Source organism: Amblyraja radiata, chromosome 8, assembly GCF_010909765.2.
Source record: "Amblyraja radiata isolate CabotCenter1 chromosome 8, sAmbRad1.1.pri, whole genome shotgun sequence".
Classification (NCBI taxonomy): Eukaryota; Metazoa; Chordata; class Chondrichthyes; order Rajiformes; family Rajidae; genus Amblyraja; species Amblyraja radiata.
This window is the reverse complement of record NC_045963.1, coordinates 72,220,075-72,242,396: the sequence shown is the minus strand read 5'-3', so window position 1 is coordinate 72,242,396 and position 22,322 is coordinate 72,220,075. Positions and strand designations below refer to the sequence as shown.

The 22,322-nt window shown below is 46.5% G+C and overlaps 1 protein-coding gene and 1 non-coding gene across 2 annotated transcripts in view; both read left to right on the top strand.

The window, feature by feature from the left end:
- LOC116976375 (beta-soluble NSF attachment protein) overlaps positions 1–22,322 on the top strand; it is a 39,234-nt gene that overhangs the window by 5,152 nt on the left and 11,760 nt on the right. Inside the window, exons 3-5 of the mRNA XM_033026216.1 lie at positions 16,194–16,310; positions 20,550–20,596; positions 20,731–20,808. Of these exons, the coding sequence (XP_032882107.1) occupies positions 16,194–16,310; positions 20,550–20,596; positions 20,731–20,808 (242 nt within the window). The remainder of the gene's footprint in view (positions 1–16,193; positions 16,311–20,549; positions 20,597–20,730; positions 20,809–22,322) is intronic.
- LOC116976569 lies at positions 11,011–11,181 on the top strand. Its single transcript, XR_004412979.1, has one exon. It is a non-coding gene; the product is annotated as a U1 spliceosomal RNA (small nuclear RNA).

Here is a 22,322-nt window from a genome sequence, read left to right as displayed (position 1 = left end):
AGACCATTTAAGACTGAGGTGAGAAAAAATTTTTCACCCAGAGAGTTGTGAATTTGTAGAATTCCCTGCCACAGAGGGCAGTGGAGGCCAAATCACTGGATGGATTTAAGAGAGAGTTAGATAGGGTTCTAGGGGCTAATGGAATCGAGGGATATGGGGAGAAGGCAGGCATGGGTTATTGATTGGGGACGATAATAATAATAATAATAATACATTTTATTTATGGGCACCTTTCAAGAGTCTCAAGGACACCTTACAAAAATTTAGCAAGTAGAGGAAAAATATGTAAGCGGAATGAAATAAATAGTAGAGACATGACTAGTACACAAATTAAAGACAGAATTCAATTCAAAACACAATATGAGGCAATTCAAGCACAGACGAAAAGGGAGGGGGACGTGGGGCTAAGGATAGGCAGAGGTGAAGAGATGGGTCTTGAGGTGGGACTGGAAGATGGTGAGGGATACGGAATTGCGGATCAGTTGGGGGAGGGAGTTCCAGAGCCTGGGAGCTGCCCTGGAGAAGGCTCTGTCCCCAAAACTGCAATCAGCCATGATCACAATGAATGGCGGTGCTGGCTCGAAGGGCCGAAAGGCCTCCTCCTGCACCTATTTTCTATGTATACATTTTCATTTTGATGCTGGGTTTTCTCATATCTTATTCAGTTTAATTTGGAAGTACAGCATGGAAACAGCCCCTTATGCCCACCGAGTCCACACTGACTACTCATTCACCCTAGTTCCATGTTATCCCAGTTTCTCATCCACACCCTATATGCTGGGGACAATATACAGAGGCCAGTTAAACTACAAACTCGCATGTCTTTGAGATGTTAGTGGAAACCGGAGAGGTCACAGGGAGAACGTGCAAACTCCACACAGACAGCACCCGAGGTCGGGATCGAACCCGGGTCTCTGGCGCTGTGAAACACCAGCTGGACCTGTACCAGCTGCGCCACTTTGCCACCCGTGAGGAATCCAGAGAGGCCACTGAAGAAATCTTTCCTGTGATGTGCATTTTCTTGCAATAACACAAAAAAACATTTAAAAATGACAATAGATAGACACAAAAAGCTGGAGTAACTCAGCGGGACAGGCAGCATCTCTGGAGAGAAGAAATGGGTGACTTTTGGGGTCGAGAACCTTCTTTAGAGTCAAGTAAGCTCAGCAGACTTCACCAGTTCAAGAATTTGTTTGCAAAAATGATTTTATTTTTCAGTGGGTCATCTCCAGATCTGCCATACAATTAAATGCGACAGCCTGTTGCTGCACCATTGCCTGCGAGGCAGGCTGCAGACAAATCCCGTGTCTTTGCTGTCTACTCGAACTATGCACGTTCACATTGACAGCTGCCTGTAGTGTAGTCAAAGTGCACCCTAGTGCTTCCGGCATTTCATACGTAACTCGAGCAACACTCTTCTTCCATTTTCAAGGTTCACCTCTCAATGTATTCTGACTCTTTACATTGTTAGAGGTTATTGTTGATTACAGTGTGAACTTCAAGTCATCCCTTGTCCAGTATTTTGAACTTGCAAACCATCCTCTCAACAACATGAGAGCAGTCCTGACCTGTCATCTACCTCAGTGGAGACCCTCTAACAATTTTTAATAAGATTTTACTGGACTCTACCTTGCACTAAATGTTACTCCCTTTATCCTGTATCTGTACACCGTGAACAGCTTGATTGTAATCTTGCATTGTCTTTCCGCCGACTGAAGAAGGGTTTTGGCCCGAAACGTTGCCTATCTCCGTCGCTCCATAGTTGCTGCTGCACCCGCTGAGTTTCTCCAGCATTTTTGTGTACCTTAGTCTTTCCGCCGACTGGATAATATGCAACAAAAAAAGCTTTTCACTGTACCCTGGTACACGTGGCATTAAACTAAACTAATCTAAACTATCCTGCATGTCGAAGGTTGATTTATTATGAAGTAGGCATTTTATAGCGTTTTGGTTCTTTCAGGCAGACAGTGGAATAGATTAAATACAGATAACATGGATTTACTTTAGAGATGCGTGGAAATAAATCTTCAGTTAAAAGATTGTTTTAAACCCCAGGATATGGATGGAAAAGATTAGAGGATTAAGAATGACGTAGGTAGCTTTTTGGAGTGTTTGGAAGGCAATGTTTAGTTACTATCCTAGTTAAATATTCAAATAGTCGTGCCTTTTAAAAAAAAAAAAAAAAAATTGTAGTTGGAGTAGTTTTCGTTCAAAGCAGTACGATCATTCGGCCCATCAAACCTACTCAGCCATTCATTCATGGCTAATGTATCTCTCCCTCCTAATCCCATTCTCCTGCCGTCTCCCTGAAAGAGTTAGTTATTCATTGATTGTTGTCATATTTAAGCTTTCCTGGTGTAAAAGGCCAATTGTAATGCATGATGGGATTTGGACAACTTCCGTCGTGACAAGGGTTTTTTTTAACTTAAGGTGAAAAGTTTGCAGCTCTCTTGCAAGGTTTTTTATGTGTTGAAGAGGTTAATCAGATAAGAAGGGGCCCCAGAGGATGCCATTGGGGTAACTGGCTTTTGGCAAAGAGTGAAAAACAACTCCATATTTGGAGGTGGATGATGGTTTTTGTACATTACATCATGCAATTGGTATTATTTCTGTACGTATATAAACTCGTGTTTTCTAGTATGTCTTTGTGTGTGCTGCTGGAGATTCGGACGTGAAACTGTTGCCTCTGGGTCTCTAGGTCCACATCCATCAGACGTTAAATTAATGCTTTGTATGGTCTTAAGAATTTGTACTTTGTCTATCTTTTTAGTGAACTTTTTCATCCCTATAACCTCTGACACCTGTACTAATCAGGAATCTATCTATCTCTGCCTTAAAGTTGGAACTGCAGATGCTGGTTTACAACGAAACAGGGTCTCGACCCGAAACGTCACCCATTCCTTCTTTCCAGAGATGCTGCCTGTCCCGCTGAGTTACTTCAGCATTTTTGTCTACAATCATACATAAATTGGGTTTAATTTGTGTTTCAAAACCAGGCGAACTGCAGGAATAGAAAATGGATTTATATTGTAAAATAGTGTGTTGAATTGGGTAATAATACAATTCTGTTGGGAATTTCAGGAAAAGCAGAATTACAATGAAAATCATCCAGATTTTAGGTTGGACAAACTTGGATTGTTTTCTCTGAAAGGGTGAGGGGAGACCTGATAAAAGGGTATAAAATGATGAAAAAGGCCTAAATAGGGTAGGGAGGGTTTTCCCAGGGTTGAAAATCTGTCCAGGGTTATGGGGGAAAGGCAGGAGAATGGGGTTGAGAGGGATCGGCCATGATTGAATGGCGGAGTAGACATGATGGCCTAATTCTGCTCCTAGAACTTATGAAATGTCAAATGAGGGATAGGTTATACAGGCATTTGGATGGGCAAAGGCTGTTTGGGGATAGTCAGCATGGTTTTGTACGTGGGAGGTCGTGTCTCACAAATCTGATTGATTTTTTTGAAGACATGACCAATAGGTTGATGAGGGCAGAGCTGTAGATGTTGTGTACATGGATTTCAGTAAGGTAGTCGACAAGGTTCCGCATGCTAGGTTGGTCTAGAAGGTTAGATCTCATGGGATCCAAGGAGAGATAGCTGAATGGATAGCAAATTGGCTTCATGGAAGGAAGCAGAGGGTGATGGTGGAAGGTTGCATCTCAGACTGGATGCCTGTGACTAGTGGTGTGCCTCAGGGTTCGGTGCTGGGCCCGGTACAGATCTACATCAATGATTTGGATGAGAACATACAGAGCAAGATTAGCAAGTTTGCTGATGATACAAAAGTGAGTGGTTTTATAGATAGTGAGGATAATTGTGAAAAATTGCAGCAGGATCTGTATCGATTGGCCAGGTGGGTGGAGGAATGGTTGATGAATTTAATACAGAGAAGTGTGAGTTGTTACATTTTGGGACGTCGAACGAGGGCAGGACCTACACGGTAAATATTAGGCCTCTGGGTAGTGTTGCAGAGCAGAGGGATCGAGGAGTATAGGTGCATGATTCCTTGAAGGTCGAGTTGCAGGTAGATAAAATGGTCAAAAAGGCTTTTGGCACTTTGGCCTTCATCATTCAGAGTATTGCGTATAGAAGTTAGGAGGTCATGTTGCAGTTGTATAAGACGTTGGTGAGACCGCATTTAGAATATTGTGTTCAGTTCTGGGCACCATGTTTTGGAAAGATATTGTCAACCTTGAAAGGGTTCAGAAAAGATTTATGAGGATTTTGCCAGGTGTGAGCTATAGGGAGAGGTTGAGTAGGCTGGATCTCTATTCCATGGAGCACAGGAGGATGAGGGGAAATCTTATTGCGGTGTACAAAATCATGTGAGGAATTGATTGGGTAGATGCATAGAGTCTCTTGCCCAGTCGGGGATCGAGGACCAGAGGACATAGATTCAAGGTGAAGGGGAAAAGATTTAATAGGAATAAACACAGAGGGTGGTGAGTGTATGGAACAAGCTGCCAGAGGAGGTAGTTGAGGCTGGGACTAACCCGTCGTTTAAGAAACAGTTAGACAGGTACATGGATAGGACAAATTTGGAGAGATATGGACCAAGCGCAGGCAAGTGGGACTAGTGTAGTTGGGAGATTGTTGGCCGGTGTGGGCGAGTTGGGCCGAAGGGCCTGTTTCCACACCGTATCACTCTTGGACTCTACGACTAGCGTCAAGAGAGTCTTATTGTTATATGTCCCGAAACTGAACAAATGGGGCATAGCTTTAAGGTGAGATGGGCATAGTTTAAAGGAGATGTTCAGGCTAAGTTAAATTAGCTCAGAATTAAAGGCCATTCTTTTTGGAAGGAGGAGTTTATTCAGTCAGAGGGTGGTGAATCTGTAGAATTCTTTGCCACAGAGGCTGTGGATACCATCCGTGGATATATTTAAGGCAGAGATAGATAGATTCTTGATTAGTACGGGTGTCCGAGGTTATGGGGAGAAGGCAGGAGAATGGGGTTAGGAGGGAGAGATAGATCAGCCATGATTGAATGGCGGAGTAGACTTGATGGGCCTAATGGCCTAATTCTGTTCCTATCACTTGTGATCTTATGAAGTTTTTACACAGAGAATGGTGGGTGCCTAAAATGGGTCGGCGGTGGAGGTGGATATGACACTGGCATTTAAGAAGCTTTTAGGTAGGCACACGGATGCGAAGGAATATGTGCAATTGTGGGCTGAAGGGCCTGTTCCTGTGCTATGCTGTTCCATGCTCTATTCCAATGTCAGTGAGAATTACATGAATCATGACCAGAGGCACAATATTGTCACTGACTTTTGACGTCTGTGTCCAAAATCCAATGTTAAACATAGACAAGCTGCACTCAATATTTTTACATAGACAAGCTGCACTTAATATTTTTACATAGACAAGCTGCACTCAATATTTTTGATTAAGTATTGATCCTAATTAGTTGATACTTTTCTGCAGTCTCTCGACACTAGCTTTGCTTGCAGCTAGCTGATACTTGAAGATAGACAGGGCAGAGTATCTCGGTAGGGCAGGCAGCATCTCCGGAGAAAATAAATAGGTGACGTTTCGGGTCAGGACCCTTCTTCAGACATTGACCTATCCCGAACACAGACACAGTCCCGACCCAAAATGTCACCCTATCCATTTTATTCAGAAATGCTGTCTGATCTGCTGTTACTCCAGCATTTAGTGTTTCTCTTTGATGTAAACCAACATGTGCCGTTCATTTTTATTATACTAGACTGAGTGGGACCCGTTGGGTCCTGTTCCCCCAACGCAATATTCCACCACTCACCCATAGCCCCCAACTGTGCAGGCGTGGCTGACGGGACGCCCCTGATCGCCCCCTCACCCCTTCCACTCCCTTCCCCATTCCCCATGACGTAGAACACAGAGGGGGGAGGGCTTGATGCAGGGGCTGTCTGGGGGGAGCGCTTGAAGCGGGGGCTGTCGGGGGGGGGGGGGAAGTGAGCGTCCTGGAGCGGGGGGGGGGGGGGGGGGGGGGGCGAGCGTCCCGGAGCCGGGAAAGTGGGGGAGTGTTCTGCAGTGGGGAGGGGGGGGGGGGGGCTTCCTGGGGGTGGGGAGGGGTGGCTTGATGCGGGGGCTGTCGGGTGGGGGGGCTTGAAGCAGGGGCTGTCGGGGGGAGACTTTCATATGACTAGGCTTGTACACGCTAGAATTTAGAAGATTGAGGGCGGATCTTATAGAAACGTACAAAATTCTTAAGGGGTTGGACAGGCTAGATGCTGGAAGATTGTTCCGGATGTTGGGGAAGACCAGAACAAGGGGTCACAGTTTAAGGATAAGGGGTAAATCTTTTAGGACCGAGATGAGAAAAACATTTTTCACACAGAGAGTGGTGAATCTCTGGAATTCTCTGCCACAGAAGGTAGTTGAGGCCAGTTCATTGGCTATATTTAAGAGGGTTGGATGTGGCCCTTGTGGCTAAAGGTATCAGGGGGTATGGAGAGAAGGCAGGTACAGGATACTGAGTTGGATGATCAGCCATGATCATATTGAATGGTGGTGCAGGCTCGAAGGGCCGAATGGCCTACTCCTGCACTTCATTTCTATGTTTCCCTCTCCTCACCCCTCTCCCTCTCCCACCCATCCCTCTCTGCCACACCCCCCTTCCCTCTCTACCACCACCCCCTTCCCCCTACCCCTGTCCCTCTTCCACCACTCCCCCTACCCCTCCCTCCCCACTCTTCCACTTCTATCCCCTTACCCCACCCCTCTCCCTCCCCCACCCCTCTCTCTTCCCCTCCCTTCCCCTCTCTCCCCCACCCCTTCCCCTACCCCTCTGTCCCTCTTCCTCCACTCCCCCGTCCCTCTTCCACCACTCCCGCTACCCCTCCCTCCCTCCCCACTCTTCCACTTCTCTCCCCCTTCTCTCCTCCCCCTCTCCCTCTCCTCACCCCTCTCCCTCCCATCCCTCTCTCCCCACCCCCACCCCCCTTCCCTCTCTACCCCACCCCCTTCCCTCTCTCCCCCCGCCCCCTTCCCCCTATCCCTCTTCCATCACTCCCCCTACCCCTCTCATCCTCCCTCCCCACTCTTCCACTTCTCTCCCCCTTCCCCTCCCCTCTTTCCCCACTCTCCCCCCCACCTCTCTCCCCCTCCCTCCCTCCTCCCCTCCATCCCCATCCCCCCTCCCCCACATCTCTCTCCCCATCTCTCACCCCCTACCCCGCTCTCCTTTCCCTCCCAAATCTATCCCGTTTCCTCCTCCTCCTCTCCCCTCCCTCCCCTCTTCTCACCCCCCCCCCCCCCCCCCGCAAACGCCGTTGGGGAAACAGACCCAACGGGTCTGCACTTGGTCCAGTTAATATATAAAAGTCTGTGGCTGCCGCCTGCCTGGTTGGACAGGAACATTGTTCCAGATGTTGGGGAAGTCCAGAACAAGGGGTCACAGTTTAAGGATAAGGGGTAAATCTTTTATGACCGAGATGAGAAAAACATTTTTCACACAGAGAGTGGTGAATCTCTGTAATTCACTGGCACAGAAGGTAGTTGAGGCCAGTTCATTGGCTATATTTAAGAGGGAGTTAGATGTGGCCATTGTGGCTAAAGGGATCAGAGGGTATGGAGAGAAGGCAGGTACAGGATACTGAGTTGGATGATCAGCCATGATCATATTGAATGGTTGTGCAGCCTCGAAGGGCCGAATGGCCTACTCCTGCACTTAATTTCTATGCTTCTATGTTTCCCTCTCTTCACCCCTCTCCCTCTCCCACCCATCCCTCTCTCCCCACCCCCTTCCCTCTCTACCCCACCCCCTTCCTTCTACCCCTCTGTCCCTCTTCCATCACTCCCCCTACCCCTCTCCTCCTCCCTCCCCACTCTTCCACCTCTCCCCCCTTCCCCTCCACTCTCCCTCCCCACTCTTTCCCCTCTCCCCCCACCCCTCTCCCCCTCCCTCCCTCCTCCCCTCCCTCCCCATCATCTCTCTCCCCATCCCCCTCTCTCACCCCCTACTCCGCTCTCCTTTCCCTCCCAAATCTGTCCCGTTTCCTCCTCCTCCTCTCCCATCCCTCCCCTCTTCTCATCCCCCTCCCCCCACCTGTGTGTTTGAGGGGTGGTTAATGTGAGTGTGATGCCGCAGGCCCCCCCCCCCCCCCCCCCCCGCAAACGCCGTTGGGGATACAGACCCAACGGGTCTGCACTTCGTCTAGTTATATATTTAAAAGTCTGTGCCTGGCGCCGTCCGGCTGCCTTTCTGCCTTTTGATTCGTTCCATCGTGTGATGTCACAATGCCCAATGCTCGCAGATGTCCAATCGGAATGGATCCATTTACATATGCCTTTGCACCAGCCCCTGGTGAACGTTCCATCGTGTGATGTCTTTGGGCATTGGGCATTGTGACATTCTTACCATAGAGGGAGTACAGAGAAGGTTAACCAGACTGATTCCTGGGATGTCACGACTTTCATATGAAGAAAGACTGGATAGACTTGGTTTGTACTCGCTAGAATTTACAAGATTGAGGGGGGATCTTATAGAATCTTTATTTCTATGTTTCCCTCTCCTCACCCCTCCCCCTCTCCCACCCATCCCTCTTTTCCCCCACCCCCTTCACTCTCTACCCCACCCCTTCCCTCTCCTCCCGCCCCCTTCCCCATACCCCTCTGTCCCTCTTCCACCACTCCCCCTACCCCTCCCTCCCCACTCTTCCACTTCTCTTCCCCCTCCACTCTCCCTCCCCACTCTTTCCCCTCTCTCCCCCCACCCCTCTCCCCCTCCCTCCCTCCTCCCCTCCATCCCCCCCTCCCCCACATCTCTCTCCCCATCCCCCTCTCTCACCCCCTACCCCGCTTTCCTTTCCCTCCCAAATCGTTCCCGTTTCCTCCTCCTCCTCTCCCCTCTTCTCACCCCCTCTCCCCCCACCTGTGTGTTTGGGGGGTGGTTAATGTGAGTGTGATGCCGCAGGCCCCCCCCCCCTCCCCCGCAAACGGCGTTGGGGAAACAGACCCAACGGGTCTGCACTTGGTCTAGTTTAATCTATTTTTCCAGTAACAGTTTTATTTCACTCATAAAAGCATGTAGATCCAAAAGTCTGTTCGCACTGCCTGTTGAGATTCCTGCTACGTGACCAGCTGCATTTGTCTCAATCAATAGATCCTGCGACTAGTGGTGAGCCTCAGGGTTCGGTGCTGCGCCCATTGCTGTTTGCCATCTATATACATGAATTGGATGAGAACGCACATGGCATGGTTAGCAACTTTGCAGATGACCCAAAATATTGATGGTTTTGTGGATAGTGAAGAGGGTTGTCAAACATTTCAGCAGGATAGTCCGCGGTGGTCTGGTGCTGAGGTAGGGGCCGTGCAAGGTGGTTCACGTGTGGAGGTACAATTCTCATGTTTCTGTACCAACTTCCCGATGGTGGCAGTGAGAAGAGAGCATGGCCAGTGGGTGGTGTGGGGATGATATTAGCTGCTTTCCAGAGGCAGTATTTCCTGTTGGTCCCATTGTGCAATCTGGCACTTTTTGCAGCCTCCCATGTTGTATGGTCATAAGTGGTAGTAGTAGAATTAGGGCATTCGGCCCATCAAGTCTACTCCGCCATTCAATCATGGCTGATCTATCTCTCCCTCCTAACCCCATTTCTCCTGCCTTCTCCCCGTAATCTCTGACACCTGTACTAATCAAGAATCTATCTCTGCCTTAAAATATCCACAAACTTGGCCTCTACAGCCTTCTGTGGCTAAGAATTCCACAGATTCACCATCCTCTGACTTCTCATCTCCTTCCTAAATTAACGTCCTTTAATTCTGAGGCTATGATCCCTAGTCCTAGACTCTCCCACGAGTGGAAACGCCCTCTCCACATCCACTCTATCCAAGCGTTTCACTACTCTGTACGTTTCAATGAGGTCCCCCTACGTTCTTCTAAACTCCAGCGACCACAGGCCCAGTGCCGACAAACGCTCATACTTGGGAATTTGGATTCCAGACCAGTCTGTGACGCAACCGGCCAGCATTCACTCCGCTATATATACGTCTAGAGGTTTGGCAGAGTATTTGGTGGCATCCTGGATCTCTTCAAACCTAGGAGGTAGCCGAGGCATTGCTGAGCTTTTGTTATAACCGCGACAATGTGCTGGGCCAGTGTAGATCATCAGAGATGTGTACACCCTGGACCTTGAAGCTGTTGGCTCTCACCATCACCAATCTGCGCTTAATACATGTGCACGGTCTCTTGGCTTTCCCTTCCCGAAGTCAACAATCTGTTCTTCAGTCTTGCCAATGTTGAAAGTAATATTGTCCTGGCATCGCTCAAACAGATTATCTCACTCCCTCCATGCTCTGACTCATCATTGCCTTTTAGTCTCTCAATAACAATGGTACAGAAACAAAATGTCCCCACATCCAATGACTAGTCTCAATGGCCTTAACGTATCAATGGACATTAAGTTTTTTGATAAAGTATTCTACAAATGTCAATAGAAAATGTCAATGTCAGGAGTAATTTCTTTCGTCAGAGGGTGGTGAATCTGTGGGATTCTTTGCCACAGAAGGCTGTGGAGGGCAAGTCAATGGATATTTTTAAGGCAGAGATAGATAGTTGATTAGTACCGGTGTCAGAGGTTATGGGGAGAAAGCTGGAGAATGGGGCTAGGAGGGAGGAATAGCTCAGCCCTGATGCAATCGCGGAGTAGATGATGGGCAGAGTGGCCTAATTCACTTATGACTTGATAGAAGAGATTGCCAAAGCGAATCTCTTAAGTGGCCTCCTGCTGTGAATGGCAGCCTGTGCTTTGTACAGACATTGGCAGCTGTTAGATTATTGCGGGATGGGTCCATGTAAAGAACTTTATTTTTGCAGATAGTTGTCTTTAGAATTAACCAGCTGCCTCCCCTATTCCATAACACCTGAAAAGAATTGCATTTCTGTATGTAATCTTTCTGTCTTGAAAAAAAATAGTTAAAACATTTATGGTATTTGCTTATTATTTGCTTAGTCAGATTTCCCTGAGTCAGGTCTTCTGTGACCCAGGGCGCCTCTGTATATGTATTTACATGTATTTGTATGTGTATAAACTTACTTACCTGGCAGGGGAGAGACCGTGATCATAAAGGCGATTCTTCCAGGACGAGGTTATCCCATTGCACTTCGGGTTTGCTGACGCCTGCGATGTCACCAAATGCAGGATACGCGACTGCAAAATATGTGGTAGTGGGGGACTGTGTTCAGAGCTAGATTGGGCTCTTAAATATAGCAGAGTCAGGGGATATGGGGAGAAGGCAGGAACGGGGTACTGATTGTGGATCATCAGCCATGATCCCATTGAATGGCGGTTCTGGCTCGAAGGGCCGAATGGCCTACTCCTGCACCTATTCTTCACACATACTCACATTCACACTCACTCGCCCACACTCGCACCCACACTCACACTCGCACGCCCACACTCGCACGCCCACACTCGCACACTCACACCCACACTCACAGTGTTGGTAGGTGGACACATTATCTAACATAGAAAATACTGTAGGTGCAGGAGTAGGCCATTTGGCCCTTCGAGCCAGCACAGCCATTTAATATAATCATGGCTGATCATCCAAAATCAGGACCCTGTTCCTGCTTTTTACGCATATCCTTTGATTCCGTTAGCCCCAAGAGCGATAATTATCTTATAAAGTCTTATACACAGAATAACTTTTATTGGTCAGATTTCACTTTTCCATCTTTTTTATGTGATATTATCTGCACATTGAAAATGTCATGCGTGATATCGCTCTCTTGTCTCTCCGTAATCTTTGTAATCATCCTTTCCCTCATTTGTCCTGTTGCCGCCGTGCTTACATTTTTTACAACAATGAAATGTAATCTGCTGTTTGCCTTCCTATTTGTACAAGTGGACCAAGTTATTGTACAAATTGTTAATTGCATCCCGACTACTTTTCCCCTTCCCCTGAACCTTCTGCACATTTCTGGTTCATGCCATAGAGTGATACAGTGTGCAAGAATTTCATTGTCCTATACAGGGACACATGACAATAAACTCACTTGAAATGGTCTGTTCAGCCCACCTTTCCCACACTGGCCAATGTGCCCCAGCTACACTAGTCCCACCTGCCTGTGCTTGGTCCACACCCCTCCAAACTTGTCCTATCCATGTACCTGTCTAACTGTTTCTCAAATAGTCGGTACCTGTCTAACTGTTTCTCAAATGGATAGTCCCAGCCTCTACTTACCACCATCATCTATTGCGACAAGTGATGGCTTCCACTGATTGTCGACGGAAGCTCGCGTCCTTTTCAGGACGGACGATGACGGTGACGGCAACATTTGTAACAAGATGGACACGAAAAGAAGAACTACCTCTTCTGGAGCACGTTTCATACACCCACCAGCCTTTGTGTGGAAAAAGTTTCCCCTAAGATTCCTATTGAATCTTTTTCCCCTTCACCTTAAACCTGTGTCCTCTGGGCTTCCAGGTTCCCCTACTCTGGGCAAGAGATTCTGTGCATCTACTCTCATGATTTTATCCACCTCAATAAGATCGCCCCTCAAGTTCAAGTTCAAGTTCAAGTGAGTTTATTGTCATGTGTCCCTGTATAGGACAATGAAATTCTTGCTTTGCTTAAGCACACAGAAAATAGTAGGCATTTACTACAAAACAGATAAATGTATCCATATACTATGATATAAATATATACACACATGAATAAATAAACTGATAAAGTGCAAATAGCAGAAAGTGGTTATTAATAATCAGAGTTTTGTCCGAGCCAGGTTTAATAGCCTGATGGCTGTGGGGAAGTAGCTATTCCTGAACCTGGTTGTTGCAGTCTTCAGGCTCCTGTACCTTCTACCTGAAGGTAGCAGGGAGATGAGTGTGTGGCCAGGATGGTGTGGGTCTTTGATGATACTGCCCGCCTTTTTGAGGCAGCGACTGCGATAATAAATCCCCTCGATGGAAGGAAGGTCAGAGCCGATGATGGACTGGGCAGTATTTACTACTTTTTGTAGTCTTTTCCTCTCCAGGGCGCTCAAATTGCTGAACCAAGCCACGATGCAACCGGTCAGCATGCTCTCTACTGTGCACCTGTAGAAGTTAGAGAGAGTCTTCCTTGACAAACCGACTCTCCGTAATCTTCTCAGGAAGTAGAGGCGCTCATCCTCCTGCACTCCAAGGAATAGAGCCCCAGCCTACTCAAACTCTCCCTGTAGCTCAGGCCCTCTAGTCCTGGCAACATTGTGCATTTTCATTGTGAAATTAATCGTGTTGGAGAATGACAAAGGCATTATATCGGAACAATTTCACACATTGCATGTTATTGCTGCAATCGAGATTTTGATATATGTGGCGGATTTGGAGAGGATGCAGAAGAGTTTTACCAACATGCTGCCAGGGTTAAAGGGATTAGCTATCAGAAGAGGTTGAACAAACAGCGATTGTATTCTCTGGAACGTTGGAGGCTGAGGGGAGACATGATAGAAGTATAAAATGCACTTTACTTTGGAGATACAGTACGGAAACAGGCCCGACCAACGATCACCCCATACACTAGCACTATCCTATGCACTCGGGACAATTTACAATGTTACCAAAGCTAATTAATCTACCAAACCTGCACGTCTTTGGAGTGTGGGAGGAAACTGGAGCACCCGGAGGAAACCCACAAGGTCACAGGGAGAACGCACAAATTCCATGCAGACGACACCCGTAGTCTGGATCAAACCTGGGTCTCTGGCGCTGTAAGGCATCAGCTCTACCACTGTGCTACCCCTTATACCACCATTCCCTGCATATCCAAGGGCCTATCTAAAAGCCTCTTAAATGGCGCTATTGTACCTGCCCCCATCACTACCCCAAAACTATGAGGCATTGATAGAATAAACAGTCAGAAACTTTTTTTCCCCAGGGTAGAAATGTAAAAGTCTAGAGGGCAAAGCTATAAGATGAATGGGATAAAGTTTAAAGGCGAGTTTTTTTTTTTTTTTTTTTTTGCAGAGTGCTTGGTGCCTGACATTTTCTGCGAGGGGTGGTGATGGTGGCAGGTACAATAGTGGCGTTTAAGAGGCTTTTAGATAGGCCCTTGGATATGCAGGGAATGGTGGGATACGGATCATGTGCAGGCAGAAAAGATGAGTTTAATTTGGCATCATGTTTGGAACCGACATGGGTCGAAGACCCTGTGCTGTACTGTTCGATGTCCTATGAAAACCTTTTGGCAAAAAAACATTCATATATCCAACTATGCAATTATTTCAGTTTGTAAAATTTTAAATGTAACTTTAAATTATACTAATCTTTGAGACAGAGTTCTATTAACCAATATAATTGGAGAGTTGCAGGAAGCTCCGTGGTATTTGGATAGAAATATGAATAGCCATTTTGTTAGGCAACATAAGCTAAAAGCTATTACTGTTTAACATTAGCAGGTGAGCTCTTAACTTTTCAGGTGATGTTCCTCTTAATATTATTTTAATTGGGATGTAAACAATGTCTAAGAATGTCAAGTAAATGCATTACATGTCTATTGGGGATGGTTCTTGATCTTATTTCTGTAATGGCACCCGAGTCAGAATCGAACTGACCCTTCGGCCCAACTCGTCCATGCCGACAAAGACACCCATCTAAGTTATTACCACTTGCCTGCTTTTGTCCCTTAGCCTATCCTTGTACCTGTGTAAATGGCTTATGAAACTCTTTTGCATTATTTATGTAGCTTGAGTTGCAAGGGAAATATTACTCAAATTCTGATCTTAATATAGACCACAATCTTTCCAGCATTGCCCAAAGGCAATAACAAAACATGTCTGTGTATTGAATAGGTACATGTAAGGGAGTAGAGGGATAGGGGTCACGTACAAGCAGAGGTAGATCGATTCTTGATTAGTACAGGTGTTGGAGGTTATGGGGCGAAGGCAGGAGAATGGGGTTAGGAGGGAGAGATAGATCAGCCATGATTGAATGGCGGAGTAGACTTGATGGGCCGAATGGCCTAATTCTGCTCCTATCACTTAGGAGATGAGATCATTTTAACTTTGCATCATGTTTGGAACAAACATTGGGGGCTGAAGGGCCTGTTCCTGTGCTGTACTGTTCTACTTCTATGTAGACACAAAATGCTGGAGTAACTCAGTGGGACAAGCAGCATCTCTGGAGAGAAGGAATGGGTGATGTTTTGGGTCAAGGCCCTTCCCTTCAGAGATGCTGCCTGACCCGCTGATTTAAACCAGCATCTGCAGTTCCTTCCTAAACACATCTAGGTTCTGTGTAGGTTCTCTATCTGCGCAAACCATACACTGGCGGTGTTGATAGATTGATTTGCCTGCGGTGAAACTGCCTGAAGTCATTTATAATTTACTGGTTTTCATCAGCAGTGCTGAGCAAGGGGAACAGTCTGGGTTGGGTTTCAGTGTTGCTGTCATAGAGTGATACAGTGTGGAAACAGGCCCTTCGGCCCAACTCGCCCACACTGGCCAACAATGTCCCAGCTACACTAGTCCTACTTACCTGCGCTTGGTCCATAACCCTCCAAATCTGTCGTATCCATTATCATCCTTTTTTTTAATTGTCATCATGCAAAGCAACAATTGTACAGTGCAAAATGAGAAGACGTTTCCCAGGGAGTACCAGAACAACGCACATAAAAACTTAAACATTTCACGCATAAATAAAAACGATAAAAAAACAATCCAGTTCCTGATAAAAACAGTACAAATAGTTTAAAAAGTGCAGGTTAAAAAAAAAAAAGCGACATTAAAATACAAGTTAAAAAAAAAACAGTCATAAAATGTCCAGGGCCGCTGATTTAAGTGGCCTGAGCCAGTGCCAGGGTTATTACTCAGTGCCAGTTATTAAATTGTCAGTGCAAAAGCAGCAGAATCAGGTGGAGTGACTGTTTAGCAGCCTCACAGCCTGTGGAAGGAAGCTGTTTAGCAGTCTGGTTGTCCGGGCTTTGATGCTGCGGTATCTCTTTCCTGATAGCCTATCCATGTACCTGTCTAACTGTTTCTTAAACGATGGGATAGTCCCAGCCTCAACTACCTCCTCTGGCAGCTTGTTCCATTCACCCACCACCCTCTGTGTGGAAAAAGTGACCCCTCGGATTCCTATTAAATCTTTTCCCCTTCACTTTGAACCTACGTCCACTGGTCCTCGATTCCCCTACTCTGGGTAAAAGACTCTGTCCATCTACCCGATCTATTCCACTCATGTGCCGTGTGTTGTTGTACAGCGGGTCTCATTGCTTCCCTTTCCTGTTTAATAGCTGCGGGGAATGCGTTTTGCCAAGCGGCCAAGCTGCACATGCAGCTGCAAAGCAAACACGACGCCGCCACCAGTTTTGTGGATGCAGGGAATGCGTACAAGAAAGCAGACCCACAAGGTAAGGGACTTTTACCTGTCTAAACGGCCTGTGAAACACTTTTGTTGGAGTATTTGCATCGCTTGATTTGCAAGGGGAATATGACTCAATTTCTGATATTAATGTGAACCACAGACTTTCCAGCATTAAAGGCAATAACAAAACATGCCAAACTCCAGCTTGATTATAATTCATTTGGTTACGTCGGGTAGGTGGGGGCTCAGGCGATGGTGTTCTGTGTGGGGGAAAAAGCACCCATGTTGCTGTTTTACTCAGCACAGAAGTGGACAGGCTTTCAATTGCCTTCTAGATCTCTGTTCAGTTCATTCCCGTCCCTCGCCAGTGATACCGGCTTGATTGATCCCCATGGAGAGGTGCCCTACTTGAGCCCGGAGGAGAGGTATCTTGCTGACAATGAGAAACCATCATAGCCAGACACAAAATGCTGGAGTAACTCAGCAGTTGATAAGTGATAGAAGCAGAATTGGGCCATTCCGCCCATCATGTCTACTCCGCCATTCAGTCATGGCCGATCTATCTATCCTTCTCAACGCCATTTTCCTGCCTTCTCCCCATAACCCCTGACACCCGTACTAATCAAGAATCAGCTCAGGCCACATCTCTCGAGAAAAGGAATAGGTGACGTTTCGGGTTGGACCCTTTCTTCAGACTGAGGCAAAACGAGATGTCACCTATTCCTCTGAAGAAGGGGTTCGACCCGAAACGTCACCTACTCCTTTTCTTTAGAGATTTTGTCTGACCGACTGAGCTGCTCCAGCTTTTAGTGTCTATCTTCGGGTGTAGACCAGCATCTGTAGTTCCTGTCCATACATTGGAAAGCCATCATCTGGACACTTTCAGTGAAGCCGCCACTCCCTGTTGTCACCAGAGTAACAATACTGCATGAAGCAGGGGCCTTGAGCAGGTCTGAATTTCGCCCATGATCCTGGCTGGCCCAGAGCAGAAGCTCCAGTCAACAGTGGACTGAACTGTCACTGTGGCAGCAGCTCTCTTTAGTTTGAATCTGCTCTTGTTGTATGAAAAATCTTTAGCCTGAGGCCTTGCCACTTTGTCAGCAGAGCCATAGAGGTATGTAGCATGGACAAGGTAGGCCAAGAAGCCTGTTTGTATGGTACGGTATATGCAGCCATATGAAATAGGGAGTCAAAGAGCTGTAAGGCCCACCTTGTCCATGCCAACCAAGTTGTACATTGTGGATTTGCCACCGTTGGCATACTGGGTTTATTCCCATTTTGGCCCATAGCCCTCCTGCAGTGTTCAAATCTGTGAGGCAAGAGTCAATCATTTTAAAGCTGTTGTCGCCTTTAAGTTATTGCAACAGCATAAGACTCCTTAAAATCTATTGCGTAGGAAGGAACACAAAAAGCTGGAGTAACTCAGCAGGACAGCATTCTTTATCTCTCTACATCATCGTCTATGTCTCTCATTTCCTTTATCCCTAACCAGCCTGAAGAAGGGTCCCGACGCGTAACGTCACCCATTCCTTCTCTCCAGAGATGCTGCCTGTTTCGCTGTTACTCCAGCCTTTTCTGTCTATCCTTAAAATGTATCGTTGGACAGGACTGTTCCCTTTTAACGCAGATAAATCGGTGAATCAATTGGAGTCAATATATGTAGGAAGGAACAGCAGATGCAGGTTTACACCAAAGATAGACACAAAATGCTGGAGTAACTCAGCAGGTCAAGCAGCATCTGTAGAGAAAAGGAATGGTTTGGAACCCTTCTTCCCTCTGAGTTACTTCAGCATTTTGTGTCTATTTGGAGGTAATATACGGTATCCAGTGGGAGCCTGATGAGTTGGAATAGGATGGGGGGAGGGAGATGGGGTTTAGTTTAGAGAAACAGCGCGGAAACAGGCCCTTCGGCCCACCGGGTCCGTGCCGACCAGCGATCCCCGCACATTAACACTATCCTACACACTAGGGACAATTTTTACATTTTACCAAGCCAATTAACCTACAAACCTGTACGTCTTTGGAGTGTGGGAGGAAACCGAAGATCTCGGAGAAAACCCACGCGGGTTACGGGGAGAACGTGCAAACTCCGTACAGACAGCACCCGTAGTCTGGATCGAACCCGGGTCTCCGGCGCTGCATTCGCTGTAAGGCAGCAACTCTACCGCTGCGCCACCGTGACCGCCCTAATGACCGGTTGTTATTGGTGAGGCTTGGGTGTCGTTTCGGGTCGAAACTCTCTTTTCCCCGGTCACGTGTATTCCTCTGAATCCTGGCACAGAGATATGAATGACCGCAGTTACTTGCCGCCAACACTCTGTCTTTGAGGGAGAAATTTGCACGGTAGCAAGCGAGGAACACAATAGGAAATGGTATCTCCACTTTATTGTTGCTGCAAGTTCCTCTGATACTTCGGTGATGATGTGTTGGGAACAATGTACTGTACAGTATAATTTTGTTTTGGCACACAATTGCTACTCGAGCATCCATGCATAGGTAGATCTCTATGTACGACTGCACCTCCACAGACTCCTCTGTCGAGCTTCTCAGGTTTGCAGACGACACAACCCTGATTGGACTGATCCAGGATGGGGAGGAATCCGCCTACAGACAGGAAGTGACACAGCTGGCATACTGGTGCCATGGCAACAACCAGGAGGTTAATGCTCTTAAGACGGTGGAATGGATTGTAGACTTTAGGAGAGATCCCTCTCCCCTCCCCTCCCCTCCCCCCATTCACCATCAACAACACCACAGTCACATCTGTGCAGTCATTTAAGTTCCTTGGAACCATCATTTCCAGGTACCTTAAATGGGAGGCCACAATTGACTCCACAGTCAAAAAGGCACAACAGAGTATGTACTTCCAGCTGAGAAAACACAATCTGTCACAGGCATTGATGGTAGACAAAAATGCTGGAGAAACTCAGCGGGTGAGGCAGCATCTACGGAGCGAAGGAAATAGACAGATTTCGGCCCGAAACGTTGCCTATTTCCTTCGCTCGATAGATGCTGCCTCACCTGCTGAGTTTCTCCAGCATTTTTGTCTACCTTCGATTTTCCAGCATCTGCAGTTCCTTCTTAAACGGGCACCACCGATGGTCCAGTTTTATACTGCCATCATAGAGTAAGTCTGTCCTCACCTTCTCCATCATGGTCTGGTTTGGCTCAGCCACCAAGCATGACATCCGGAGACTACAGCGCATCGTTCGATCATCCGAGAAGGTTGCTGGCTGCAACTATCTCTCCCCCCCCCCCCCCCCTCCATTGATGAACTGTACACTGCAAGGGCCAGGAAGCGAGCGGGTAAGATCATATCTGACCCCTCTCACCCTGGCCACAAACTCTTTGAAGCACTTCCCTCTGGAAGACGACTCTGGACTGTCAAAGTCGCCACAGCCAGACATAAAAACAGATTTATTTTCCCACGAGCAGTAGCTCTACTCAACAGCCAAAAGTCTGGAGCCTCCTTTTGCTCTGGTATTATATTTAATTCTTCACATGTTTAAATTATAATGTTTTATTTTTAATTGTCTGCTGTATATCGTGTTGTTACTTGCGAGCAAAGCACCAAGGCAAATTCCTTGTACGTATACATACTTGGCTAATAACATTTATTCAATTCAATGCCAACACAGTAGTAAATTCAAGGAGCCTCAGGTGCAGGATCTGCAATGAGAATTACTGATTTTATGGAGACATTGGGAATTGGAATTGCTGGGATCATAAGCAAAACAAAAAGTACTGGAATAATTCAGCGGGTCAGGCGGCATCTGTGGAGGAAACATTTCAGGTCAGGACCCTTCTTCAGACTCCTGAAATCTGACATTGATTTTGTAGGGGGTATAAAGGACACAGGCAGCATGTGTGTAGAACATGGATAGGTGATGCTTCGGGTTGGGATCCTTCTCCAGAGATGCTGCCTGGCCCGCTGAGTTACTCCAGCACTGTCTTTTGTAAACCAGCATCTTCAGTTCCTTGTGTCTACATTTAAAATTATAGAATCCTTTTTTACATTAAGGCAGATTGCAGAATGTTGATAGTCTGATTCTTCTGCCAATGGTCTCATATTTGTCCACTTCATCTGAAGTGTGGATTATATATTTTTTTATGTGGATTATATATTTATATGCAGCCCAATTGATTTGAGTGATATTGTGATGCATTCCCACCAATACAAGCCTGTAGGATTTTGCATGTTAAAGTGACTGAGATGAAGTCTATGGATTGAACAGCTGAATGGTGACAATTGCTTTTCTGAAGTAGCCTATCGTTTTTCCAACAGAGGCTATCAACTGCTTAAATGCTGCTATTGATATCTACACAGATATGGTAAGATGCTTCATTAATCTATTTCTGTGATTGCAATTATGTTAATCCAACTGTACCCTGCGTGGTAGCAGATAATGTTTATCTGAAAGCACAAATTAAATGCATGAGCAAATTATTATTTTTTTATTCTACAGGGGCGATTTACAATTGCAGCAAAACACCACATTACAATTGCGGAAATTTATGAATCTGAGCTGGTGGACATTGAAAAGGTATTGTGTTTGACTGAGCACTTGCCCGTATAAGCATTGTGCTCTTTACTATAACTCTCTATAAAGTATAAAGTTGGTAGTAACTTGGTACGATCAGAAAGGGATGAGAGAGCCAAGGTGCATGTCCATATCCTGGACCTCCTCCATTGAGGCCCAATGCAAATTGGAGGAACAGCACCTTGTATTTTGTTTAGGCAGCTAACAACCCAGTGGTACGAAAATTGATTTCTCTAACTTCAAGTAATCCTTGCTTTCCCTCCAACTAGTTTGACTGTCCTCCTGATTAAATTTGACTTTGTATGTCACGTTGTCACCTTCCCCTAGCTAGCAATGATCCATTCCACATTTTCTTTGAACTTTGTGTCCTTCGATCTCTCGTTTTCACACCTTACCTTTCCATATCTCGATCTCACCCTCTCCCCTGACTCTCAGTCTGAAGAAGAGTCTCGACCCAAAACCTCATCCATTCCTTCTATCCAGAGATGCTTCCTGTCCCGCTGAGTTACTCCAGCATTTTGTGTCTATCTTTGGAGTAAACCAGCATCGACAGTTACTTCCTACACATGCATGTCCATGTTATTTCCCGGCTGGATGTTGTGGAACTCCAATCTCCTCATTCTTGTATTATTTTCATTTGTATGATCACTGTATTTTTCTTTTGAGTGCTCTTCGTGATGTCCACTCAGTACCACAGGGTTCGCAAGCGCTGTACTTTGTAATAGACCAGAGATAGGAGTGGGCGGAGACAGAAAGTAGGCCCCTTCTTCAAGTAAATATCCATCATGTTTGTCTTTGTTACCAATGCTGAGGATCCCCAATATGGTCTCCTTGAGTCTCTCGAGCGACGAGACTCAAGAATCAAGGTCTGAAGAAGAGTCCCGACCCCAAACGTCACCTATCCATATTCTCCAGAGATGCTACCTGACCCGCTGAGTTCCTCCAGCACTTTGTGTCTTTCCTCATCAAGAATCAAGTGTTTAATTGTCATATGTACTGAAAATGGAACGATTAGTGTTCTTATTTGCAGTAGATATAGATAACACCATAAGCAAAAAGTTCAGTAACAATATTAAAACAATTTTAGTGCAAAACAAAAGCCCACACATTTCCTTGTGCAACCAAGACAGTTTGTACTTCATAGCTTAGTTTGTACTTCATAGCACAACTGACTCGGCTTTTCTCATTTCAGTTCAGCGAACAAGTGCCTATTGAAAGTGGCTTCCTATGCATGTTTTGTAGTGTTCGAGAGCTTGATGTTTGTTGGGAAGAAGCTGTTCCTGAAATACTTGGGGGCCAAGGTCTTCAGACCCCTGAGGGCGGCACAGTGCTATAGCTGGTCGAGCCGTTGCCTCACAGCACCAGAGACACTGGTTCGATCCTGACCTCGGGTGCTGTCTGTTTACATGTTCTCCCGGTAGCCACGTGGGTTTCCTCCAGGTGCTCCAGTTTCCTCCCACATCCCAAAGACGTGCAGGTTTGCCGGCTAACAGTCGGTTCGCAGAAGTACTCAGAAT